Source organism: Dermacentor silvarum, chromosome 2 (assembly GCF_013339745.2).
Source record: "Dermacentor silvarum isolate Dsil-2018 chromosome 2, BIME_Dsil_1.4, whole genome shotgun sequence".
In the NCBI taxonomy this organism is placed as follows: domain Eukaryota; kingdom Metazoa; phylum Arthropoda; class Arachnida; order Ixodida; family Ixodidae; genus Dermacentor; species Dermacentor silvarum.
In genome coordinates, this window is record NC_051155.1 from 175,438,426 (window position 1) to 175,466,398 (window position 27,973).

General features: G+C 47.6%; 1 protein-coding gene and 1 non-coding gene across 7 annotated transcripts in view; both read right to left on the bottom strand.

The window, feature by feature from the left end:
* The window catches only part of LOC119442180 (uncharacterized), an 88,521-nt gene that overhangs the window by 25,642 nt on the left and 34,906 nt on the right, over positions 1-27,973 (bottom strand). For 3 of the 6 annotated variants that reach the window (XM_049661942.1, XM_049661939.1, XM_049661940.1), the window contains exons 2-3: positions 7,117-7,371; positions 4,696-4,889 (exon numbers count right to left, since the gene is read on the bottom strand). In XM_049661942.1, coding sequence (XP_049517899.1) covers positions 4,696-4,889; positions 7,117-7,335 — 413 coding nt within the window. In that variant the 5' untranslated portion in view covers positions 7,336-7,371. Of the gene's footprint in view, positions 1-450; positions 593-4,695; positions 4,890-7,116; positions 7,372-19,698; positions 19,782-27,973 lie in introns of those variants that run through there. The other 3 variants (XM_037706945.2, XM_037706943.2, XM_049661941.1) reach the window with 2 other exon arrangements.
* Positions 12,694-12,858, bottom strand: LOC119443235 (U1 spliceosomal RNA). Its single transcript, XR_005190206.1, has one exon. It is a non-coding gene; the product is annotated as a U1 spliceosomal RNA (small nuclear RNA).

The following is a 27,973-nucleotide window of genomic DNA, read 5'->3' on the forward strand; positions in this document are numbered from 1 at the left end:
CGCGAGATAGAAGCAGCGCTTCGCGGTTATCTTCGCGGTTTATTTGCCCAACAGTTTCAGTCGGCGGACCGACCTTTTCAATCAATCAATCAAAGCGGTAATAACACCACTTGAAAATGCCTAAGGGCCCACGTACATGACAGCGGTATTAAAATACATACTTTCAAAAACAAATTTACAATAAGAAAAAAAATGCAGGTAAAAAAAATTAAAAAGAGGTTGTGCAAATACAACAATGGAACAGTAGAACAAATGAGGTCAATATATAAGTACACTCCGGGACGGTTGGCATTTTTCAAGCTATACAGATGATGCAAAAGGAAAAGTAAGGGGTTTAAATCAGAGTGGTAACCTGGTTTGCTAGCCCACGCGGTGAATTGAAAACACGGATATAGAAAGAAAGGAGTTAAGCCGCGGATGGGCTTACAGCAAAATGCGTGCCACACTCACGTGCCAAGGAAGGGAAACAGCTCGGAGCAGTTGAAGTCGAGCAGCGTCGGGTGGGTCCGCGAAGTGCGCTTGGGGAACGTGGAGAAGAACGCGTTGGCCAGCAGTGAAGCCACGAACGGACGGCTTAGCGCGAACATGCCCTCTGCAAGAGAAGCCAGAGAGCACGGTGAACGGAAGTTGCGGCGACAACGAAGCGATTGCTACGGGGAGTGACCGCGGACAGAGGTCAGCTCCGAAAACTCGAAGGACGTGCAGAAGGCGGGAGGGTATAACACCCCCTATGCGACTTCGGGTTGACAACGGCGTTCTCACGACGCATCGCTACATCGCAGCTTTGACCATTCTGGGTTCCAATTAGCATGTACCGAAACCGAAGCACTCGGCCGTTTTTGTGTTTCGTCGGCATCGGAAAGCGGGCGGAATTCGACCTCCAGTTCAGCCACAATACACGCTTCGATTTTGCTTCCTTATCAGGCTGTTTGCTGCTCGCGCTGATGGCGCTATATACAGCTGCCATTTTATCTTGTTTGTTTGTTTCTTTGTTTGTTTGTTTTCGTGTGAAGACGGAGCGAAAGTGTGCAAGATGCACCAATACAGTGAACTGCGTACTTTTGCTGACTCCAAGAGAAATCCGACCCGCTCCAACATTTTTCATTTACGTGAATAATAATAAAGAAAAAAAAAACGGAGTTGGAGCTAAATGCCGAGAATGTCCATGTCTTACTGTTCAGCGTTAGTTCATTTCATATTGCATACTGTTGACCGAGCTCGCCTCTGTCGCTCCGTTCTTTCTCCACGCATAGCTCACAGACGCATCTGGAAGTCCAGGCGAACGCAGGCACAAACAAAGCAACTTCGTATCAAGCATCATATTGTAAACAAACAAACAGTTTCCCGCGTATAATACGCACACGTTGAGGGACTACACCTTGCCGGAAGACCAAAATGGCCCCAAGTTAAGTCCGGTGAAGTTAAACACGGTGAGCTGCGAGCTCGTTTAGCGGCGCTGTTATTTCGCTAGAGAGCAGCGATTCTGAGCAATCTGCCCCGAATATTTGCCCGAGAGAGTGAAACACAGAAAGCCAGGGAGCGCGAGCGGCGCGCATTATACGAGGCCAGCGCACGCAGATCGCTGTTCCTGCCGGTGAACCCAAACAAACAGGAGCTTCTTGAACGGCGCCTAAATGGACGGCCCCCGCTGGCACCGGTCCAAGAAACACGCGAGGCCCACCGGACAAACGTGCGTTACGCGTGTCTTTCAGATACGGCGTCACCGAACTGCTGACGGGGCAGGGACCTTCGTGTTTTGAGGCTGTCCATCGATCACTGACCCGTGGACGCATTCGCGCGCATGTCACAACTATATCAGTTTAGTTAACCTCGTTCTGAAACAAAGAGCGCGTGCGTTTGTCCGCTGCAGCATAGGCACAACAAGAAAAGTAAACGCTCGAGGCGAAAGTCGCAACGAACATACAATGTGCATGTTATTGCGATAGCAATTATATGGACACTCAAAAGCAGATTTCTGCCGTCGGCGTCGCCGTCGCCGTCGCCGTGAGGTTCCGTATGACGTCATTTGGAGATGAAATCGATCATCATCATCGCCGCGCGCCGAACGCTGTATGTGCGAGTGAAAGGGCGCGAGGGGCGCGTCTTTCACGGGGAGTGAACGCACGGCAGAGAACAAACGCGCGTTCTGCGCCGTGCTCGCTTAAGGGCTGCAGAAGTAGGCGTCGCTTTTCTCCTTTACAATCACCATATATGTAAGCAAACGCGCCTTCTTCCGACCGTTGGGGAGGGGGGGGGGGGGAGGGAACGGAGGCGACGTTTAGCTGCGGCACCAAGTGCCTATTTATTTCAGAGGCTCCGGCACCAGTCACCAACGCCGCACGCATTTTGAGCGAACGCGGGCAAAACGCCGATTGCGTCGACAACAGTTCTGCGTGTTGCCGATGCTGCTGCATGTCTACAGTGTACTAGAACTCTTCTAGTACACTGTATGCATGTCCAAGTTTATACAGCTGATAAAGCTAATATCATTACTCCGTATAGCTCTCTACAAGTTTGCTATCGCAATTGATGCTTCGTCTTTCAGGTGAAACTGCGACTTTTTTTGTTTTGTTTTTTTGTGAGAATTCAGCCGAAAATAACCTGGTGGCAAAAGATTGCCTTTTACTTCAATATGACATTCCTGCAAGAGGTGCTTACCTTTACTGCAAGTAAGCTAGGATTACTTAGGAAAAACTTATGCTGCCACAACAAAGACAAACTGACGTTGATGCTTTTGGAAAGACGTACAACAAGTTGAAATGCTCGCGTTATGTACAAACGACAATGTAAATATGGGCACATTCCGTTAAAGAAAGGTTTGTCTCGGGCCCCATCGCAGGGTCAGCGAGAAACCACTTTTTACCGGACACGCATAATATGGCCCCAGCTTCTATTCGAGTCAGCTCACGCGATTGAAACAGCAGCAAGGGTCATAATGCATTTGCGGTTCATTTACAGTAATGTACAATGAACTATATGATAGGCTATATCAGCACTCAATAAAGAAGTTCGCTTTCCTTCCCCAACTTTCTGTGTGGAGTTGTACAGAAATCTAGATACGCTACCAAAGCATCCGGAGCAGTTAGTTTAGCTGATGGTTTATTGCACGGACCAATAAATATTTCTGTATTAATATTGCAGTTCTCAAAACACTTCGCCTTGACTTGTACCAGAAACAGTTTGTAGAAAATGTATTTCTCCCTGTGTAATCACATTCACAACAAAGAAAATGCGCCCGACGTATACGATAAAGAAAAATGCCTGTATGCGCCACCTGCAACCTTAGACGATGAATCAGAATCCACGTCACGGTAGTCATTGACATGTACCGGGAAGTATAAGTGCGTGTTCACCACATAAAAGGATCGTTCACTGAACTGCCATAAAAGTGTGGCATTTTACTGAGATGACTGCCTTATCGTCGCCTTCGTAAATTATGCAAAATTAAGAAAGGCAAATTTATGCGCAGCAAAAGCAAGTCTATCTGCTCCGGTTCTTCTAGCTATGCCAACATGTCCATCTGTGCCTTGCTTTATATCAAAGAAGTTGTCCCTGATATAGAGAGGGCGCTAGCTGTGGTGGTAGTGGTGGTGATGATGATGTTGAAGCAGCATGCATAGCCGGCAATTGTTCCGCCTGACCCTCCTTTGAGTTGAGATCAGGGGTGTGTCACCAGGTGTCGATGAGCTTCCGTGTCTCGCAGGAAGGCTATCAGCAGTCGTTGCGCTCTCTTCCTAATCGCCGCAGGCCCCCTCCGGGGAAAACGACGTCTTCAAAGGTCCTGTGCTTAAGACCGCGCTTTTGCATGCTGTCGACCATCGCTTTTCTTTCTGTGTCAAACTGCGGGCATAGCCAAATGAAATGTTCGATGTCGCCAATGTCACCACAGAAGTCACAGAGCGGGGAAGCGCAACGCCCAGTCTTGAATAAGCTACAGGAACAGGCCTAATTCCATTATGCTCTGCTTGAGCTATTTCTTCTAACTGCGCATTTCCCGCGCGTCATAGCAAACTTCTTTTTTTTTTTGCTGTTATGATTTATCACCTCACGTCATCATTTCGTTCATTCAACAATATAGTAACCTTGTAGGAAAGCGCGCGAAATGTTCACTGTCTGGGCATTTCTAATATCATAAGAGCTAAATCAAAGCAAATCTGTAAAGGATGGCGGCTAGCTCTCAGGGCTATGCATGAGCGAATGATTGTTTCCCCAAGCGAATCGGTTGCTTCGCAACTGAAAAATTTTGTTTTAGTTCTGTTGTTTTCGCAGGTTGGCTGTTCTCGCTCCGCCGCCTGCTTCTACCTCAACCAGAAAGCAAACATGCAAACTCGAAACTGTGCTGGGGTCTGAAGGCCAGTAAAGATCCTATGCTGTCTGCGTGCGTCTAGTCAATTCGATGCGCGATTCGCGTGCAGAGTGCTCTGTGCGGCGCAGGCTTCTTCTGTTTGTTGTTGTTGCTATTGTTTGGTTGTTGTTGTTGTTTGGGTGTTGTTTGGTTGCTGTGAGGATGTTGTGTTGATGTTGTATTGATGTTGTGTGGATGTTGTGTGGATGTTGTGTGGATGTTGTGTGGATGTTGTGTGGATGTTGTGTGGATGTTGTGTGGATGTTGTGTGGATGTTGTGTGGATGCTGTGTGGATGCTGTGTGGATGCTGTTGTTTTGGTTGTTCTTGGTGTCTTTTGGTTGTTGTTACCTTGCTGCTGGAGGCAGTAGAGGAAGCCGCCGGTGGGCCGCAGCTCGCGCAGCCGCAGCGCGCAGGTGATGAGCGCTGGCAGCGTGGACTCGAAGAACCTGCGGCTCTCGTCGGCCGAGAGGGACTTGAGGAAACGCTTGAGAAGGTCCAGGCGAATCTCCTCCCGGGGAGGGTCCTCCGGGTCCAGGCCCACGCTGCGAAGGGTGTCAGCTATTGAGTGGCAGAACGTACCTTAGTCGTCGTTCATCACACCCGCTATGTCATCCCCCTTAATTAAGGGCGTTGTTGCACTGAGAAACAACGAATTGGCCAACACTGTTTGCAAACAACGCTCTGTCGACGGTGGTATCACAGCGAGGCTACAACGAATGTTTGAATAAGTGGCATAATTAACAGCGCCTAATCGGTGCACGTGTATTTGTGACTGTTTCCAGCAATTTATGAAGGAAAATGAAGGGATCAGGAAAAATAAAGAGGGGGACTGGCTAGCGCTGTGCTGTTTTCTTTTTCTTAAAAGCGTTGCAAATATTCAGAAATGTAACATTTACAACTGACCTAGCTTTCAGCATGATTTTTTCTTTGCAGCAGTGTGCTAACGCATTGAAGTTAGGTAAATTTGATAACGACAACTGGTTGCTTGTAAAATTTTCGCCGCCTTGTTTCCTCTGTGACAGCACACTAAGGAAAGATAGAGAGTAAGAGAGAAAGAAGTGACAAGGGAAAGGCAGGGAGGGTAATCAGGCAGAGCCCGGTCGGCTACTCTACCCTGGGGAAAGGGGACTCAGAAAATTTCATTTAGATAGACAAATTAACTTTTTTGTAAGGTTAGCTGTTTCTACTATACATCTTTTTTTTTCTCGCTAAGGCATCGTGTACTCGCGTCGCGGTGTAAGTTAGTCGTTCCACATATAGTGGAGCGAAGATATGGGAACCTTTTCATGATGTGCCCCGGCGTATCCTGTTGCTTTTTATGGCTGGCTTAAGTGCGTCCCGCCGGTATATTGGTGGTGCTAACTCGACCACGTCGAAGCGCTAACAATACCTGCAGTCTATAGACTGTATCCCAGCAGAACGTATATACGCGAGCACTCACGTTCTTTACATATATAAATACTGAAAGCGCGAAGACAATTCGAACTCAAGAAAAGGAACACAGCTATGCAGCATCGCATTCCTGTCTATTACTCGTAACAGGCATGACGCTGACGTGTCTAACGCGAGAGCTTCGGGCTGCATCATTGGTGCGTCATTGCTGGTATCATAGAGCTAGGCCAAGCTCAGGGCTGTGTACTTTTGCAGGCATGATTAAAAGAGCACGCGCGAAAGATATATACATGTTATTACAGTAATTGTGGCCCTGGTTCGGAGCTTCTGTTTAATATTGTGTGTTTTCCTGGGACTCGCCTAGCACGTTACGTACGTACTGAACAAAAGCACAAGAAGAAGAAGAATGTGGATTTGGGGAGCGAGCCAGTCATCCGGGTAGATGGGATGCAGGGCTGAGTGAATAAATGTTTCGGGCTGGGCTGCAGCTCTGGGACCTGCTGTAACCTTTGTCTAGGGATCTGCAAATGACAGCACTGGAAGGTACCCTATAGAGGTGTTCGACTCCTGCGTTTACGGAGGGCATTCAATAGAGACTTTTAGTATTGCGGAAAATGTTTGAGTTAGCGTTAGCGTGTTACGCACGCTAAATCTTTGCGGAACGCTGTTCGATAGAGTTTTAGTATAGCGTAAGACAACGATGCGCCGCTAAGCGCAAAACCATCTAGCTGCGAGTAGTCAAGGCAGCAAACTGAGCAGCTCGACAACCAAACTAGCCGTGTGGATCCACGCCAAGCCTTGAAACGAGCCTGCATGTCAAGCGCTCGGGCCGAGGGTGCCACCATGTTTGCAACGCTAAAAGCTTAGCGAGCGTTTAGCGTCTCCGCTATATTTGAAAAATAGCAGACGCATGCTACCCGCAAAACTGAAATAGTGTTCTGAGCATGCGCAGTCTGACCCCGCTATTTTATTGCGTTTAGCCGTGGTGCCATTTCCGCAATACTAAAACTGTCTAATACCTCTTGCGGGCGTGCCCCGGTACTCGGAATATTAGGCAGAAGGTGCTCAGCGAGGCTAAATGAAGCGTAATGTTTCAGTAGACTCTAACCGTTGGATAACGAATAACATCGTTGCTGCAGTATTTGCTTCGCATAGGGCTGCGTATACGTTTAAGTGTTCATTTGTTCATTTTTCACTACACATATGCCTTGCGGCAAATCCCCCGAATGTAAACAAAAAAGTGTTCTGATGTGCCCGGTGTGAGATTCTACGGTCATGGGAGCATTCGCACAATATGTGCCCGAGAACGTTGAAAGTCACAGCAGTGTGTACGGGTCACGTGAGGGTAACCTGGAGGTCTGGTGAGTGCGCGCATACCAGCAGAGGTCGTAGATGCGCTGCATGTCGGCCACCAGCTGCTCCGGCGAGTGGGCGAACCGGAGCTGGCTCAGGTGGCGCTCCACCTCGGACCACGTGGGCACGTCGCAGGGAAGCAGCACGTGCGCCATTCTGCCCCTTGGTGCCGCTGCCGGTCACAGCCACCACCAGCCCACCGCCGCAGCCGGCGACGTCAGCACGCTGCAGCAGTGGCCACATGGGCGGGCCACGTCACGAGTCCTTCCAGCGCGGCACCTGCACAGCACGCGTCACGGGAGGGTTTGCAAATTAAGCTGCGACGGCTTGGCTCGTGGAAACGGCCGTTTAGGTTCGTACGTAAGGGGGGGACACAAGCAGCAGCGCAAAAGACGGTACGAAAGTGAAACAAGGAGGACAGTCAACAGAGGTCGTATGGGTTTCCCTGAAGCTCCCGATCGGGCTCCGCTTGACATACACGGAGAGAGGCAAGGGGAAAGAAATGCAGGAAAGTTAGCGATATTAACCATGCAAGTCTGTTTGGTTGTACTTACACGCGGCAGCAGAGACAGAACTGCGTGTCTTTAGACAGAAAAAATGCAGAGGTAGTTGAACCATGCGAGAGGGTGCATATGATGCGCCACAGACGGTAGTAAAACACGTCCACGGAGTATGCAAAGTGACCGATGCAAAGTGAGGGCACGCATCCAGTATAGGTACTCGCTTCCGTAGATGGAATGTATAACGCGCCTGGGCGCCATTAAAATGCAGTTGTGGAGCTTAACATTCCAAGTCGTCCCACACGATGGGAGAGAGGTAATAGCGGGGGGCACATTTATTTCAACAACTTTACTTTCTTAACGTGCACCTGAAGCACGGAAACGAGCGTCTAGTTGCATTGCGCTCCTTCCCATCGCAGCGCGGCCGCAAGTCGAAACCGCGACCTCGTGCTACGCAGCGGAACGCCACAGCCACTGAGTCAGGTGACCCCGTGCGGCCAGGTGTAATGACGTACAGAGATACAGAAACACGAGTCTCGAAACTACGCGCTTTTCAGTGACTCTCCGGGACGCAAAACTGCAGCCACACGAAAACAGCGCAACGACACGGTATAATACTCGAAACGGCGAAGAATGCCAGGCAGCATTGTGGCTTCCGTCGCTACGTTTTGTCCAGCAACGCGTTTCGCCGTTTAGGTTAGACCAAGCAAAGTTTTCAGTGTTTCCGTAAGCTGCAAGGATAACGTAACCGACGATGGCTGTGGATTAGCGCGTGCTCTTTTTCATCGCTGATAGTTGTCACACCATAGGAGGAGAGAGAGAGAGAGAGAGAGGAAATCTAGGGAAGTTAGCAAGACGCACGTCCGGTTTGCTACCCCACAAAGAAGAACGGGGAGTTAACCCTTGCAGTCCTGAATGACCAGTACACGGCTGTAAAAAGTTCATTCTTTCGATATAAAGTCGTCCTGGGTCAAATATATGGAAAAAAAAAGACATCCACATGAAACCACACAGTAATACGGGAGGCTAAACATTTCGACAGAGTTACCTGTCTGGTTGGGAAAATTTATTATGACTTAGAGAGAGACTCCAACCAAATAAGGGAATTTATTAGCCCGACGTTTCGGAGCCAATTCGGCTCCTACTCTCTAAGTCTTAGTAATACGGGAGGTATTTTATTTCGTGATTCTAACTGAAATCATGTTAATTTTCAACGTTTTCCGCAAGACCTACGTGCGTTTGTTTCTAACATGCTACATATTGGGCTGTTTCTTCAGCCTCAATAAATGTCTGCAAAAAGAAACAGTTCGAAATACTTTTTTCTTAGCTGAAGTTTGTCATCATGCCAGTGCATTATTCGATAGCGTTAGTTTGACATTTACTGTCCGCTCAGTTCAGATCGCAATGCATACACACAGCAGCTCAGCAGGAAGGATAGTGCACTTATGAGCGTGCGCAAAATACTCATGCCAACAGCGGCAGGCAGAACGTTGTCCAAACTCCGCCATCGAGTCCATTGAGCGTAGCGTTGACGGGTGCTTCCACTTCGCTTCGTGCTTTTTTTTTTTTTTTTTTGAGTGCGAACAGCGCATGCTTCGTCGATAGCGGGACCACACGACAAAGCCCATGGGGATGGGGCCAATATGCCTAAAACGTCAGTATAATTAAAATCGCGATAAAAAAAAGACGATGATGAGAGGGAGAGAGGGATACACTAACGGATACACTGCGCCTGAAGGTTTAGATGCTGTGGTGGAGCGCTCGGGAAGGACAACACTCCTCTTCTTCCACCACCCTCTCTCCCTATGACGAAGGAAGAGGATGATGGCAAACGATTCTACGCTGGCACTCGCGGCGCTGGAGAAAAAAAAAACACATATGACAAATCGGCCCATCTCTTTAGCCACCTATACTACCGTTACATATGTACTGGTTAACGAGTTTGTTATCTACGGAATTATGCAATCAAACCACAGACGCAACCTAAACATTCTCAATGTGACAAGTATACGCCTTCAAGCGCATCGTTTTCTTAATAAAGTGAATGGCTTTTATAGGAGCGTTCGGCTGTTCGTTTGCATTGACAATCACTGTCGATGGTTTCTGCACAATTTATCTCGTACCAGCACTTAAAGGCGTCTTTCATTAACATCATGCTAGGAACAGACAGCGACGTCTTCCCACGTGCACTGCCGTTGAGTTGTATGACGCCTTGAAATCATCGGCAGCGCGCATTTGCATACAAGCAGCGCGTGTTGCAATGGTTGTGCGACTCGACAACAACATAGACGCGCTTAGTATCTTAATTGACAGAATATTATTACGTGATTGAGCGGCGCCTATAATCAGAAAATGTTTTACGGCACCTGACAAACGCCACGCGTAAACAGTCCGGCATAACGAGCTTTCGTTAAAGATGAATCGTTGAAATATCGTTACTGCCCTATCCTATACTACGCATCATCGTCGACAAAGAACTCGATCATGTTCAACTGCGTGAGATGCGCGAGAACGGCCTGAACGGTTCGCCAGTGGAAGTCAGTCAAATTTTCGCACGATGCTGGCAATAGTTTATTGTAGCTCTATCACTTCATGAATAACCAGGAATTCAGACTCTAATTCATAAATTAAGGATCACTCATGCAAAAACTTAATGGACGCTTAAGCTTCGCCTTTAAGAGTGCAACACGATAGTCTTATATGCTAGCTGATTCTAACTTGAGCTTGCAAATTACCTCATGTCATCTACCCAACCTAACTTTCTGCCGTCCTCGAATGTGGCTCCCTTCCCTTGGCATCTATTGTGTAACTCTAATGGTCGATCGGTTATCTGCCCTTCGCATTACATGGCCTGCCCATGCTCCATTTCCTTTAGAGCGCAGTTCTTAGTAGCCCGTTCCTGCGGCGAGCGTCGGCGGCGTAACCGAGCGAACGAGCACAGTGAAAGATGAGCGAACACGGAGCGGGAAATTAAAGACGCGTGCCACGAACCAATGACAGCGGCCCCTGCATGCAGTGACGGGCGCGCTGGAAACTGGTGATATGAGGACCCGCCCGACCGCTCGATGCGTATTCGTATCTGGTCTCAGCCGGACCGCTCGTTTCGTACTACCGTCTGCTCACGTCAGCTCTCGCACGCGCTTGTTCGGTTTGCTTGGTTTGGTCTCATTCGCGCTTATTTCAATTGTCATGGTTTGGGTTTGTTTTGTACCATGACGAGTCTAAACCGAGACGTCCTGATGGAAAGGTTTTGGGTACAGTGCGCCATATCCGATTCTGAACGACAAGACGGACCCTGAATACAAGGAGGCGGAGGCGACACCCAGTACCTAATTTTCCTTCACTTTGGAACGCGGCGACGCCGTAACAGAAGAGAGCGAACCAACATGATTACGATCAGTAGCAACGACGTCATCATCTTAAGTCAGGACTCGCGTTAAGGACAAAGAACGTTAACATAGCGCCGACCTGTCAGCAGACGAAGGAAAAAGCCCACGTCATCTCGCACCTACGGAGAGGAGGCGAGATTTTCATGCTGTCACGTGATTGCCGCAGCAGCTCGCCGCCAGTTGATGTGGCCGCTCTGCCGCAGCTGCGGCGCGCCCCGCGCGTTTTACCGCTAGTGTGTATGGGCCTTTCTGCGGCGACAATCGCCCCAGTACGGTAGCCCCAGAGTAGCGCGCGTCGTCCGTTCACCGATGACGCCACCGATAAGGCATGCGGCGAGCGCGTCAAAACAAAACGCTACATGCCCGAAGGTTTGTCTGTGGCGGCTGCTCTGAATCGCACCCACGTATCACATGCGCGCTGCGTCTCGCGATCTCCCGATTAGCTAAAATCCCTATATAAGAAAAGTACCGCCATCTACTCTTTCCTCCGCCGCCTCCTCTCCTAAAGCGCTTTCTTTTTTCTTTACTTTTTGCTTGGGAAAGCCAAGTCGACGGTGGCGCACCTAGAAAGTCCACGTTGAAGCTTTCAGGCCGGGCGCGCGCCGCCGCCGCCGCCGACGACTGCGGCTGCGCAGAGGACTTTCAACATAGCTCTGAGGCGGAAAAAAAGAAAATATAAAGAAGTGAAAAGCGCGCGCTATCATCGTCCAATCGGAGATACAGGAGAGAGAGAAGCGGCGTTTATCAAAGGATGACGGTACTTTTCTATATGGGGACTTTACCGATTAGCGAGTCCGTCGCGCCACACCTCGCTCCGTCTGCAACGTGCCGCACTAGACAGATTGTCCTCGCCAGCTAGTATATCGCGAGAATTGAACACATATAGAGCTGCGCACAAATTTCGCATTAGGGAGTATTGTAATCGTCGGTTTCTTACAGCGCAGCTGTCTATGGCTAGAATCCCGGGATTTCTTCGTGGCGCAATGTCGACAGAAAACAGTCGTGGGCCGATCCCAGTGGCACTGCAAGATAGAGCAAAGGCGGAGGCTACCAGCAGTGACCCTGAATACAAGGACGCATCACAAGCAAAACGGGGTATGTGTGTGAGTTTCCGCGTAACAGAATTATGTTTTCCTTTATTTTAAATTACAATACTACGCTATCGTGTCTGTAGGTTGTGTGTAAGTCTTCTTCTTTCTGGGGTTTTACGTGCCAAAACCAGTTCTGATTATGAGGCACGCCGTAGTGGAGGGCTCCGGAATAATTTCGACCACCTGGGGTTCTTTAACGTGCACTACAACGCAAGCACACGGGCGTTTTTGCATTTCGCCTCCATCGAAATGCGGCCGCCGGGGCCGGGATTCGATCCCGCGACCTCGGGCTCAGCAGCGCAACGCCTTAGCTGACTGAGCCACCCCGGCGGGTATGTGTGTAAGTCGTACTTTACGAATTTTCTGGCGCATTTAACTTTGCATTTCACTTTGAGAATTTCGATTAGTTCAGCAACGCCTATGCGCCACGCGGAGGGCCTGCGTTTCGGGATGATGTCGGACGCGGACACCGGATTTTCTGCGACCAGGGGCCCCGCTATCGCGTTAAAATTCCCGCAACATCACTGCGCTCGTCCTCACTGACTCGGTAATGGTGCTTGCTGCTAGTGCTAATGGTACGTCTCGAGCTTAAAACGAATTCTGATTTTCGATTGAAATAGAAGGGGGATAGCGCGAACGCAGTCCCCCCACTACCAAAAATTACATGCCCCATCTGCCCCAGTTTGGGGTAGTGGCAGGGGTCAGCACGAGCGCAGTGCAATGCCCGCGCCTCACCCTGGAGACACCACCTAGGTGATCGTGGTTATCCCGGCACCAGGTAAGTATGCTAATGATCGGTCTTGCTTCACCACCCCATCTTTCAAGACTCACCGTGTTTCTCTGGTTAATAGCACACTACCTAAATAATTTTTTTATGAATGTACAATTGTTAATCTAAATTTATAATGAATTTACGTAGGTATCTTAATTCTCCATATCTTCTTTAATTAGGCAAATTCTATATTTGCCGAAATAAGTTATAAAAGCGCAAAAGTTACACAAACTACTCGCATTGTCAACGTCTACGTGAAGTTTCACATGGCTGACTGGTGGTGGCGCAGCTTACCTCCCATTTTGGCGCCATTGATAGTTGTAACGCCGGTTGGAGTTTGTTTTGCAGTATTTTCTGCCGTTGGTGCTTTGTACTGAGAAAGAATGCTATTGTGTGTTCTATCGGCGTGCCAACGTGCCATGCTTGCTAGCATGGATCGCTAGCCCACACCTGCTTCGCTTCAATAAATCGCATACACTCGTACTCACAGTTGATCAAGAACACGGTTCGGGAGGATCCTGATCTCAGTCCGTACCACAGTGGCAGTGTTGCCAACCCCAGGGAAATTTCTCTAGATCTATGAATTTTATGTCTTCTTTAGAAAAAAAAAACCTTTTTATCTGGGGAAAATTTGAGAAGCAAAGAAAAACTGTTGTACTGCAAAAACTTGCACTGCGACATTATTTTAGCTTGAGCGCAGCGACTTCATTAGTTACATTTATAAAAACGAGCTTGGCAATAAATTCAAACTATACTTCTGGAGTCTATCTGCATAACAAACCAGTTTATCTCTATGAAAAGTATATTGGCAAAGTGAACAACTATATCCTTTAAAAAAACTAGGGGAATTTAAGGAATTTCTTTATCTGATTTAGGGGAGAACTGCCTTCATAGGTTGGCAGCATTGCACGGTGGTCCGTATTGATACGTTTCGGCACGTGGACGTAGGGCACAGAACACACGCTGGTGACCGGTTCTGTCATTCTTTTCTTTACATGACGGTTCTGGGTAACCCTTGCTTCTGACTGCAATACGTAGGTGTAGCAGCGCGACCTAACACAGAGAAAAAAATTTGGAGGACGCTTAAGAGTGGGACGCGATAGCATTTAAATATTCCCGACTGCTTGTCACGCCTCCCGGCAACTGCAGCTTTCTTTTTATGGCGCAAGTACCCAGCGACGTTGTTTCTCGAGGAGCACACCGGAAGTCGGCCTCAGGTAACCGGAAGTTGAGGTGTCTGAAACCATGAGAATTATAAAACCCCATCTAAAAGGAGGTAATGGTTCAAGTTAAGTGTTCTATATGATAGATATGATATAAGAGCATAAGTTAAGTTAGAGTGTACTAGATTGGGGGAGTGGCTCCAACGCAGGCTCCCCGCTGAGACTTACTTTTTTTTTTTATTGAAAAGTTGGTCGCGTTCAGGAGTTGGTCGATTCAGGAGAAAGCGACGGTGGCGCGACCAACAACGACGAGAACCAGGATAGGGCAGCAACGATGTTTCAACGATTCATCTTTAACGAAAGCTCATTATGCCGGACTGTTTACGCGTGGCGTTTGTCAGGTGCCGTAAAACATTTTCTGATTATAGGCGCCGCTCAATCAAGTAATAATATGCTGTCAATTAAGCTACCAAGCGCGTCCATGTTCTTGTTGAGTCGCACAACCATTGCCACATCCTTCATCATGTGAATTTTGGTATAGAACGTTTGTAAAAAATGACCGAGATAACTTTTTCTGGGAGACCAACCCACGTCCGGAGGCCAGCATTTGAATTGGCTGAAAACAGATGCGTCTATGTTTCTCAAGAAAGCCATGCCTTCCATTCCCTCATTTTTCGAGTTTCTCTAGCTGCTTGTACTCGCAAGATTCGTGCAGCACGACCGTGTTACGTATATATAGGTGCAAAGAAAGCTCGAAGAAACCACCAAGAATAACACAGGATCGCAAAGAAAACCCACCGCGGTTTTCGCAGTGGCGGTGACGTTCTGCTGCTGAGCCCGAGGTAGCGCGATCAAATCCCAGCCGCGGCAACGCAAGAACGCCGGGGTATTTATATTTAGGAGCACGTTAAAGAACCCCAGGTAGGTCTAGGTTAATCCGGAGCACTCCACAACGGCGACACTCGCAACCTGCCGTGCAGTTTCGGGACGTTAAGCCCCACAATTTAATTTTTAATCCCGAAGAAAGATCGAAATACGCAAAAGCAAGAGAAAGGGGCCGCCGTGTAAGTTAAGCACCACCTTCTGAATTACGCGTTGCGCAGATCGAGCCAACGCGGCTTTGCAATAAGCACAAGAGCTCAGGCCACTCGGAAGAGCGAAAGCCGGCGAGCTTTTCGACCACTGAGCTTCCCCAGCGATGCCCAAGGAAGAAGTGCACCAGTACGCTGTACATGTCGCAGGCTTCCCCAGAGATATCCGAAAGACAGCAAGCCGGAAGGCCTGCAGGATTAACTCTGCACGCCGTTCTAATCTTTCGCGTCGCGACGTTGCAGTCTTGTCTTTTCTGTCCTCCCGCTCGCTTTCTCTCTCTCTCTCACGCACACAAAGAAAGAAAAAAGAAAGTAAGTAAGAACGAACGAACGAACGAACGAACGAACGAACGAACGAACGAACGAACGAACGAAAACAGTGTTCCCTTTGTCTGTCTCTTTCATTGTGTCACGCGTTAGTTACATGCAAAAGAACATCCCACAGTGCAAGAAAATGCGTTCGCATAGCACGCATAAAGCTATAGCTGCATGCACAAAATTGCATGTAAAATGCTTTTCTTGCGACGTCGATTTCCTGTATGTGTTTTGGCAGTTGGCGCGTGTAAACCTTGTTACGTATACTAATTTGCCCATTAGGTATGCTAAGTAAATTAAAGCGATTGCGCCGGCACAAAACTTCGTTGCAGCTGCCCGTACACGCTGTAGGCGTTGAGGCGAGTTGGTTTGCCTCAACGACGTTCACGCAACGAGGCGAAGCTGCCGCCAATTATAGGTCCCTATATATCTGTTCACGTAACAGCGTAAATAAACTAAAGAAAAAAAGACCCTGCTACTAATTCTCTCCCCTCCCCATGTGTGCACAGTCACGATTGCTTAACGCTCAACGCTCCAATACCGGAGGTGACTCCATACTATAGACACGCACAAACGCACACTATATGAGCGACGCACTGTGGTCGCATACAAGGAAGGCTAGGGGAGCGCGCACTGTCCGTGCGCGAAGAGAGAGAGAGAGAGATAATGAGAGGGCCTCTAATTAGCAAAGACACGCGCCCGAGCGCCCTCATTAGCACCAGGCGGGGGTGGATGGCAGGGAAGCAAGCGGGGATATATATGCGGGGCGTGCCGCCGGCGCGCGCCATGTTTGCCCGAGAAGACAAATCGTCGTGCACCGCCAAGAGATTAGCTATAGAAAACTTTTCTGAATGCGCGCGGACTGTCTCGGGCTCGTCGCTGGCAGCCCACAGCCAGATGGATATGAACGGAGGCTCACGAACCGCGCGGAGCCCCGAGTGCTTTTCATTGCATCCAGCCTCGCCCAGCTGAGTTTATCCCCTTCGTCCGCGAGCATCGGTGAACTTTGGTGGAGACTGATGAACCTTCCGACTTCTGCCCTGGCGGAGTTAATATACCTCTCTCTCATTTTGCAAGTGCTTCAGCAGCTCGCATGCGCGGCTGATTTCTCTCTCTCTCTCTCTCTCTCTCTTTCTCTGAGCGACAAGAGCTCTATAGCTGCCGCAAATTCGCGAGGGGGGGGGGGGGGGGGGTGCCGCGAAAAAGTAACGCACCTCGATCGTGCCGTGCGTGCCTCTGTTCGCGCGCGTGTTTTTGACGATGACAGATGATGCTTGCTGGCGCCAGCGCAACTGGGGTCATGAAAGAAAGCCACAGATACGAAGCGGAGAGTCCGCAAGATATAGCATATATCTTCTGCTCCATATATATCTCTCTCTACTTCTTCTTGCGCGGAATGGTATGTGTAATGTCTTCACACCTCCACTTTGTGTGATGATCAAAGATGACTGTTGCCGCAAAGGCGTGCGAGGCCTCCAAGTAGTGGCCTCTATGACGTAAAGCATCCGCTCTTCTGAAGCTCTCTCTCTCTCTCTACATGCGGCGCTCACGTCCGAGTATGTGCGCACTCTCGTGTGCGTTAGTCTGCTTGCTGACCTCAATTGCACACCGCAGACATGCAGACTAGAAAACAACAATAACAATAAATGATGAGGCGTGCATGCTCTCGTTTTAGTTCAAGATGTTATTAAGGAAGTGAAATACATGAATGAGAACGCCTAATAGTAACGTCAATCGTGGATAAGCCGCACTGCAATATAATTGAAAACGCGACTTTTTCTTTGAGTGCAAACTTAGATTAAGAAACAATGTAGCCTTCCGGACAGCTTTTAATATTCAGCATGTTCATTCTTTATATCAGAGCCGCATTTCGATCCGTAGCGTGCAATATTTAACATATGATGATGTGTTCTGTTTATTGGCGACAAGGGACGACAAAAGGCGAGGTAGGACATGAGCCGGGACGTGGCTTTGCGCAATCCATTCAACGTCGCACTCTTGTTCCCCGCCACACGCCTCGCCATTCACACCCCGGCTCTGTATCACAGACGGATTTCAGGAGGAGCCGAAACACCGTTCTCCTAAATAATCACTGTGCTTGCTAATAATAGTTTCAGTTAAACAGTCGACTTTGAAAACCGTATAACGATGGCATTATATAGTGTATACTGTACATCCTGTCTGAGTACTGTATACTTTACTCAGACACGGATATAATGTCACGTTCGGGCCAATTGAAAGAGCTTAGAAAGGCTTGGTAAGGTATTATTTCTCTCGCATAATTTATTAATATTGATTTAGTAAATGTTTTATTTATTTGGTGGCTCTTTGGCCTAATACGAGCAATGTGGAAGAGGAAGAAGTGTTTCGGAAGTGCACGGCGCGATGCGAGGAGCAGGGTCTACAACGCGGTGTAAAAGCCCCGTATTACCCAGGGCAAGAGCCAGGAGGGTGTCCAGGGCTGCGCGACGGTCCTCTAGACCGCCTACAGCTCGGAGGAACTCCTCAAACCTCGGCAAGTCTCTCTGGCAAAAGTGCCTTCTAAGTTCTCAGCACCACCTCGTGTGTCGGACATTCCCGCACGTCAGGTGTTTGGCGGTGGTTCGTGCTGGCTTTTCGCAGTCAGTGAAGGCGTGGCCGCTATTGCGGGCGCCGTATGTGTCGCCGTCGGCGTGAACTTCTTTCCGACTTGTCTCTACTCGACGTCTTGCATAAGTCTGCTTTTTTTTTTTTTTTTTTCTAGTACGTCTGGCCTGAGGGCTAATCGGAACTGCAGCCGGAAAAGAAGCACTTGTCCGGCACGGGATAAACCAGGAGGTAGTGCGTCGCAGTTCGGAGGTATATTCTCATAGGCGCCTTTCGCACAGTTCAAAAAAAAAAAATTGAATATCGAGGGGTTACGCTGCCAAAAATTACGATACGACCAGGCACGCCGTAGTGAAGGACTCCGGATTAATTATTTTGACCATCTGGTCAAAACCATCTGACCAACCGGTCTTTACCGTTCGCTTAAATTAATGTACGCGAGCGTTTTTGCATTTCGCCCTTAATTAAATGCGGGATTGAACCCGCTACCTCGAGCTCAGCAGCGCAACACCATAGTTCCTGAGCTACCGCGGCGAATCTTCCGCATAGTTTACTTGATTAATGAGTGGTTAGAATTAAGTAAACAGGGACTGGCGGCGATGTTACTCGAATTAGCGTGCAATCACAGAGTGCGAATCGAAGTGGCATCGGACGTTTCAGCTAAGATAGTTCTCACACCCAAGTTCCTGAGCTTACCGCGGCGAATATTCACGCATAGTTAACTGATTAATGAGTGGTTAGAATTAGTAAACAGGGGAATGGTGGCGATGTACGCGAATTAGAGTGCATCACAGAGTGCGAATCGAAGTGGCATCGGACGTTTCAGCTAAGATAGTTCTCACAAAACAAATTTGGAGACGATCAGAACCAATCGCACCGAACGGTAAAAGTTAATACAGCAAAAAATGCAGCTAGGACTCTCATTCAACTATATGCAAAAGGAAATTCAACAAACGAGACACTGAAGGACTAAAAGATCGGTGACGCTACATTCAATGCAGTCCGTGAAAACGGCGCTTCAAAGTTCACGATGAGCTGCGGCGTGAAGTATATTGATTGCTTGGGCACTGTTCCGAAAGTCGAAAGTCGTCTGCACTAGACGAAAGCTTTCCGAAAAACGTTGTCGTATACGCCTTCCTGCTTTCACAATGAATGCCCTCTTTAGCCTATAAGACCGCCGGCGTTCGCCGTAAATATTTTACAGTCCCTATTCATCGTTACGAAGTCGCTCGAATGCCAGCAGCTTTATTTATATATAACATCAGCATATAAACTCGACATAACGACGCAGCCGCAGCGTGATGCAACCATTCGCCCCAACTTTGCGTTCTCGAAACAAACTAACAAACAAAATCATTAACTAACGTTTCTTCTATCCGCAATCTTCGCGCCTTGCCGTTAAAGAGCAGTAAAACCAGAGCATTATCGCCTCCGTTCAGTCGCGTTGTTATATACCGCCTCCAATGTGCGTAGCTGTTAAAGGATCCGCCACACCCATACAGCGCTAAGCAGGGTCGAGTACGGGTCTCCTGCAGGACGCATCGTAATAGGATGACAGTTAATGCAAGACATCTCGCCTCCGCCAGCACATATATATACATACAAATCAGAATAATCTCGTTAATGCGAAGCAGCACTCTGTATACGCACTACATATCTCTGCACTATAAAGCACCTAAATGCATGCACATTTACTCACGTTCGGAAGGGAAGCCCCTTGGCACTGTGCAGAGGCAGCAGTCTATTCGTCCAGTGCACAGGCGCGCCTGCTCGTAAAACGACCCCGCGCGTATACAGGCGCGCTGCATTCACGCCGGGAGCGCCAGTGCTTCGGTAAACACAACAGCGCCGCGTCGTCGTTCGAGTGAAGCAGGCGGCAGCCGTGCGAGTTGAGGGAGGGGGGGGGGGGGGGTTGCAGAACACAAAGCATTAAAGAGACAGAGGAGAGAGGGAGAGTACAGTGCACGGGAGAACCAAGCGGGAACACAGAAAAATAAGCGACACGAAATGCTACGCTAGACACGTCACTAAGTAGCCGACCGCTGATGACGAAGGCTGTACTACGCGGCCGGCCGCAAAATTTGCAAGCAGCGTGGAGCCATTTGTTCTTGACTGACGCTAGACGACAGAGGGAGGACGTTGACGCCGCCGCGTGCTGGTACGTGCATATGCCATATGCACGGAGTGTAGTCGTGACGCGAGAAAGACGGCTGACAACGCCGTGTGAAGCGTACGCCGGCGCAAGGTCTCATGAGAAGGGAACAACCTCGGGTCTTGAGTGTGTTAGCTGCGCTTGAAAAAGAGAATGCCGCACGAAAGCATTGACCTTTGCGCAGACGCGGTCGCGAATAAAGGCACGTGCTTCTTGTAGGAAGTGTAATGTTGAAGTCTATAGCATGCTAGAACAAACGCTGTGATATATGAGCGCACTGCGGGGCTCGAACACGACTAATACCAAACACCTCCTGTCCTTTGATGCGCACGAAGAGCAATTAAAAGTACACGCCGTCCCTCAGTAGCTGAAATGCTGATTCACAAATTTCAGCGTTAATGGCCGCCGAGGCCTCTGCACGAAGAATAATCCGAGCATATACAGGTCCTCGAAGAACGGCAACTCTGCAGAATCAGATTTCTGCTGTGTGTATAGGTACACCAGACACTTGACCCTTGACTAGACATGGCGCGCGAGGTCATCCCATTTTGAGAAAGAACACAAAAATTACCTTTCTGCTTCAAAGGACCGATGAAATCGTGTGCCTTCGGTTGCAGCGGTTGGGTTGCTTTCGGTCGCGAAGATGCGAGGGTTGATTTGATAAAGCGCGCGTTATAAAGCTGATTTCATAATTCTGCTTATACATTCAATACGAGAACCTGCATATCCGGCAAGGCATGGACGATGGGGAGCGCTTGCAGGATTTCCTTATGTTATAATTCCAGTATATACGGAGAGAGATAGACGGGGTAAAGAGAAGGCGCGGAGGTTACTCGGAGATGGTTCCGATTGGCTACCATCCACAAAGTAAATGTGCCAGAATATGAACAGAAAAACAACGGAAAGAAGCTTAAAGAACTTAAATCGCACGCACAGTCCACTGGTATAACACACACAGTTTTGTCCCAATCTATCATGCAGGCTCGTAGACAGTATAGGAGCTGAATCAGTGCATTGATTGCTTCCAATGCGTACGTCCTTTGAGAGCACCGACCCCGAACCTACTGTTCTGATAGATAGCGACAGCTGAGTCTACCAAGCAGTTTTCGCAGCACTTGCGAAAACTGCTGATACGTGCCAAAGCCACAGGAGAAGGCGTACGATGTATATCTAGTAACGGTGTATATCTAATCACCGTGTCATCTAGATCGTTCAGTGCCAATGTTACACGCGAAATATTTGTGCGTACACGTGGTAGAACTATCTGTAGCGCGCCATTTCACAAGACTACTGGCGACATAAATTGTAGGCTTTTAGTGACTTCCTTTTCTATTACGTTCAACATGTTCGAAATCGAGGCTACAAGCAATAAACAGAAAACAAATAAAATGTTTGCCTACACCCTACATGGAAGGTGCATGATGTTAAGCATGAAGAGATTCTTCATTCGAGAATAATATGTGTACAGCTTTATTACACGTTCTCTGCTACACGGTACGTCAGACTGCACGTAAGGGTGCGCGAAATGATGGTTACGCAGGAAATACCCGGCAATTCGGACGTAGACGTCCTGCATGTGATGTCATCAGACGAATTATTAATAAAAATGAGTAGCCCTTCCCCTGTCGAAGAAATGGGAGTAAGCGAAGCTTGTCGTGTGTTTCTTCTGTGTTTCTCCGAACGAATTTCACTGACGACTACCACGTTGTGCTCGAGCTACAATCGGTCACACGCACTGCAGCTGGCTCCGAAGTGCCGGTTGAGAAACTCGCATTGAAACCTGGCCGTCGCACCAGGGAAGTTGGCGCTAGCTTGCCGATGCGTGCAACACCTTTGTCGAGTTCCTGGAGGGCTAGACGACGCTGACGTTTGGCCTCAACACCGCGCTCCCTCAACTCGGGGTCCGCGGCTCTTCGATGACGCTTCGCCTGGGCTTCGGAAGCCCTCACGCTAGAATCGGCACGTCGACGACGAGGCCTTTCCCGAGCGCGTTCATTCTGGATGGATTTCCATGAAATTTCTTCAAAATTAAATCTGTTCGTTACATAAGACATTGAATGGCTCATACCCACTTAAGCAATGGCGCATGCCCCCGTGAACGCGGCTTCTCCATTACGACAGAAGTGAAGTGAAATTCTACGCTGGAATGATTAGCGGCAACGTAGCCAGCTGTGGAAGCCGACGACGACGACGACGACGACGAACGCGGGAGCAGTGGCACGAGCAGTGGCACGAGCATATAAAACCCCGCTTTTAAGGGAGGATGACGAGGAAAAAACTTTATTCTGACAGGGCATTTGGGACCTCCCAGGTCCCCTGGGTCCCCCCGCACGACCCTACCGCACTCAAACGTTCATCATGTCCATGACGATGGCAGCCCGGCTGGCGGCCTTGCAGGGTCCGTGGAGCGCAGTGAGGTCTCCCAGTCCTCCCAGGTTCGGAGTGGTGTCGGCCCGCCGGGGGGAGGAAAAGCCGGAGAGGCCAGGAGTATGTGGGTGAGGTTTGCTTTCGGCGCATTGCACAGAGGGCAGGAAGGAGCGTATGATGAACTGACAGTGGCTGAATCGGTTAGCGTGGTGGTCTTGCAACCGCAGCCCGACGAGCAATTTTTATTTTCGCGCGGCTTGAAAGTGAGAGTTTTTTGCGGTCCCACCTACAACGGCACCGACACTTGTGAGGCAATACAAGCTTCGCTTCAATAAATAACAAGAGAGGAAGATAAAAGCTACTCTTTTACCTCTCAAGTATAAGTACATCTATAGGACTCGCTATCATCGGCTTCCCGTTCTTCCCCGCCTACCCCTCTTTCCACCTGAGTCTATTTCTCATCCATGCTCCTGACTGAAGCTTTTACGCGCTCGATACCCAATCAAAAACGTCGAACTCGTTATTTTGCAGGCGTCAATTCGCTAGCGATATTTTTCTGTATATATATATATATATATATATATATATATATATATATATATATATATATATATATATATAGTAACTGGATTTTTCAATGGGCCCAGCGTATTTAGGAAAATCAGAAGCACAACCTCGCGGTTATCTTAGGTTTATTATTAACCCAACAGTTTCGGTCGGTCCACCGACCGAAACTGTTGGGTTAATATAAACCTAAGATAACCGCGAGGTTGTGCTTCTGATTTTCCTATATATATATATATATATATATATATATATATATATATATATATATAGTTCACCTAATGCGGCGATTATTCACTCATATCCAATTTTTATGGCATTAGTTGGTAATCACATAAACGGAAACCAATTAAGTGAAGAATCAGTTCTTGAATGAATTGTTTCCGCTTTCTAATCAAGAATAATGCGCCGCGAATATTCGTCGTGGCGTTTGTTCGCACTGAGCAATTGAGCGCACAGATCGAGAACCAAAAACGATGACACGCAAACGCCCAAATTACGCAGGCGAATTCGCCGTGCCCTTTGCTGTCTTAACTTTGTACGTACGTGTGTTTTTTTCTAAGCTCGCCTAAGCATGTGCGTCGCTTTTGTGGGAATCTCTTACGTGGCGAGCGACGCGAGGAATTTTACTCGGCTCATTCGCGCTTTACCGAGGCGCGCAGAGCCAATAAGTTCCAGCAGAAATGTCAAAAATCCATTTCAGTAAAGCCGAATGCTCACATTCAACGCGAAAGCACTGAATACTTGGTTTATTATATGCTTGGACAGGCTACACATTTTGAATGACATGAGTGCATCCACTCAGAGCGGAAACAGCAGCTTATATCGCGCAACCACGACCAGGTTGGAGGCAACATACAAAGTTAGGACACGGACTATGAAGGGACGGACGGGAAAACTTGTTTTCTGCACCGAATTTGATGAAGTTTGTTGCATTTAAAAGAAAAATAAAGTTAAAATCTAGTGACTATTGTAAGTGGTTTTCCTTTATTTCGGAAGTCAATCTTTATTGAAAATTGCTGAAAATTGCAACGTTTAGAAAAACGATACCATCAAGTTTACAGCTTTGTAGCTGAGCAGTGACATAAAATATCACACTTCTAAAAACTGTATTTAATAAATACATTCAAAGCGGACAGAATTGATATATTATACATCCCTGTGAAGTATATTACTATACACTGTGAATATAAATTTTGCAACACTCTTGCAAACGTTGTAACGTACCCACGCAAGCTGTAAATTATAGCAGATTTCTCCGCTTTAGATGCTCTAACGGATGCACTTGACCAAACAGCGATATTTGTTTTGTTGCAGAGCTATGAATCTAAACGTCATGCTTCTATTTGTCTTTGTTTTTTAAGCTTACCAAACTTTGGCAATTCTTATTTTAAAAATCAGGCCCTAAATAGAAATTCCGCCTTACAGTGACTATAATTGACTATAAAATTGGTCTAGGGGTTATCTCAGAAGAGTATTTCTGCGCTTTACACGTATTTGAATAGGTGGCGTCGGAGGTGGGACCGACCTAACGCATCCTCTTATAGTGGGCAGTGTTAACCGTGCTAAAGCAGTATCAAAACATACTCGTTTCAACCCTTCTTAATTCCAGTATATCACCGACAATGATATAGATAATGGATGGTAATTATGATAAGGAGGAGGAGCTTTCTGCCACTGATCTTCAGTGGCGCGTAATCACAGAGTTTTCTACAAAATTTACTAGAGGGAAATCTGGCACTGAAATAATTAGGCTACCATGGGTATATGATGGTTAGTACATGGATTTATCTGACATTCGTGCTTGACGACAAGCGCTCTCGTGGCGTTATTTGTCACGCATTATTATTTTTTTATAAATATCCAAGCAATCGTATTTCTTCTTTTTTAACACAGCAACGAAATTAGTCTCTGCGCACATGCGTAACCATTGCGAACTGTTACACTTATAACGCAATACTTTGTTTAAAGTGACTTCGCAAGGTCACAAAGTCGTTTGAATGCCGAAGGACAAAGCTTATAGGCGAATCCACGTACTTCCAGTCGTTCTTAGTGCAGGCTGAACCGCCGTGGCTGCAGGTCCCGTACACTGTAAGACAATTTACACCGTTAAAAGTGAATCAATCTAAAACTCACACCCTTACACTCAAAAAGGGTGTAAGGCTGTGAGTCATAAACTGATTTATACCCTTAATAACTTTTAAGGGTGTAAATTATATCACAGTGAAGACACAAGAGCCAAAACTTTCTCTGTCAATTTCTTGGAGGAAACTATACGCGCATCCAGCGACAAGCTCGACGGCTGTAGAATAAACTCCTGGATCTGTATTTAACTAAAATTTTCTTTCGCCAAATGCGTCCGCAAGGGCATGTATACCAGACAATCGTGATATCGGACGTTATTTCGCCAAGCTGGCCGGCCATTGGCGAACATCTCTCGCGAACGAGAAAATTAGCTTTGTGCATACGGCCCCTGGTGCTTTCGCTCCTTTGCCAGCGACCCGTTTACACCGCTTTAAAGATCCCCGTAATTTGACGACCATTATTTCAACTTTTCGAGTGTTCCAGGAAAATGTGGGTATGTCATTTACCTTAAGTAAAAAAAAAAAAAAGGAAATGTCTCGTACACCGCGTTATTGGCCAGCGCAAACACCGTGCGTTGGGGTAGCGATAAAGGCAATTACAAATCGCACTTACCTACAAGAAGTTTTGCGAATCCGTACCCGTTCGATAGCTTCCTCACTTCGCCCAAACTAGATGCCATTAAAAAACAGAACGGAATACGAACGAGACAAAAAAAGAAAAAAGAAAGTTCTAGCATTCGTGAAATCTAAACAGCACTTCTCCCCTACCGCGGACGCCTACACATTTTTTTTTTTTTTAATGGAAACGGTGGTGCCTTTCGATGGCGTTAGCTACTCTTTCTTCACTGAGCAAACAAAAGACGGAGTGATCTACAAAAATCCCCGATACCCTTCTGTCTATATATAGCATAAGGTAATTACATGACGCACGTTTCTTTCGACCTATCCCTTCCCGCGCCAGGTTTCTATACCATACGCAACTTGCTTCGGAGGGAAAAAAAAAAAAAACGTATCAGATTCAGCGAACATCCTGTAAACAGCCTTTTGAAAGCACCGCGCGCGCGTGCAAAGTGACGTTCGCGATCAACAAGTGCAAGCTGCGCGTGACCTCGGTATACCTCTATGTTGTCGATGCATAGGACGAAGGCACCCCGCTGCTTGCGAGTCGGCATCACGTGTTCGAGAGTGCATAGACGCAAAGATAAAAGGAAAATGGCTCTTTTTCCATCGCTGCCTACTGTCTGCGCTGCAGTTATAAAAGAAAAGCGTTTGGAGTTTCGATTTCCTTTATTTTCTTTTTTTTTTCGAGAGTTGCTTTCTTTTTCTAAGACCATGGCCAGTATTCTCGAAACGTTTCTTACGTAAGAGAATGTCGTCAATGCTGCACCATTCTTGCGCCAAGCACTCGACACGATAGCGACAGACGCGAATAGCGCAACGACCGCCCAGACGATACAGCAAAACGTGGACGGCGCTAACGTAGGATACGCGTAGGTTGTGAATACGAACCATTATTATTGGGCTTTGTTTTCTTTTCCACGACAAATACTGCTAAAGAGAGAGCTTACCAGTGTGTTCCGTTTAACATCTGGTTCCACTTTTTCTAACGCGCTGGCGTTAAAGACACTGTTCCGCCGAAAATTCGGCGTCGGTGTCGACACCCCGACCCACCCCGACCACGCGGGCGCACCGCTTGGCGCAGAGGCGTACGTATCTTCGTACGTATATTGTATTGGTCTTTTGTCGTCTGAGCTTTGTCTGGAACGATGTTATAAGTATACTATTGAGGCAAGCCTACTTGATTTTTATTAGACCCGTAGAAATGTAATAATAGTTAATAAAGCCTCAGTGCTCTCACTCAGCGTTGACACAAAAGTCAAATTGTTTTTCTATTAATTTGCTTCAGGGTCGGCCATTTCGCAAGTGCAACAAGCTCAATTAAGTGTACTTTCTATGTTTATTCTTTAACAACGCGCTTCCATGCAATTAAGTTTTAAACTTGCATGACTGAGCATATAATTGCGCGTATATACACTTGTCCATTGTTTCTGTGTGTCATTTACACCGACATTCATTCGCAATTCATATTTTACAACGATGAATTACTGCCGGCTGTCATGGTTTATAAAGTTGTTCATTTCCTTATAAAGTAATAATGGCGAGAAGCACGTCTCAATGTTTTTTGCCAAAATGTGGGGCCCGTTAAAGGTGCTGCGAATTTACCATAGTTGGTTCCAGCCCCTTGGTAGCAGAAAATTACCCTTTTGTGTGCAAAACGGACCAATCATTGCACTTCGACGCCCGCATTTCCACTCTTTAGTGCGGCTCGGGTAAGACGGAGCCTTAATCGACCCTGTGTCTGCAACGCAGTTGAGATTGTTGCATGCGCCGGCCGTCGTCTCCACGTTTAATGCACGTGTAGAAATAAACAAATATGTTGGTACAAAGTTTGGAGGACGCCTCGTAAGGGAATCAGAAGAAAAAAAACGCGAAAATTTAACCGAAGGAAGCGAAGCGTTGCTACGTGCAAATATTGTCATTCATACGAATGCATACATATATCGCGACGCTACGAAGGAAACCACACGGCTTCCTCAGAAATCAAGCATATAGTGCTTGAAGAACAGGGACCACGACTTTCTTTGACGTTTCATTAAACTCTCTTAAAGATCACACTTAATTGTCCTTTGAAGCATCCCGTATTTTCCCTCAACTATATATACGAAGCTTTCTTTCAAAAGACACCCGTATCATGGGTTTTGTTTGGAACTTCGACCGTGCTACTCTCTGGCCCGCAGTGGCGGATT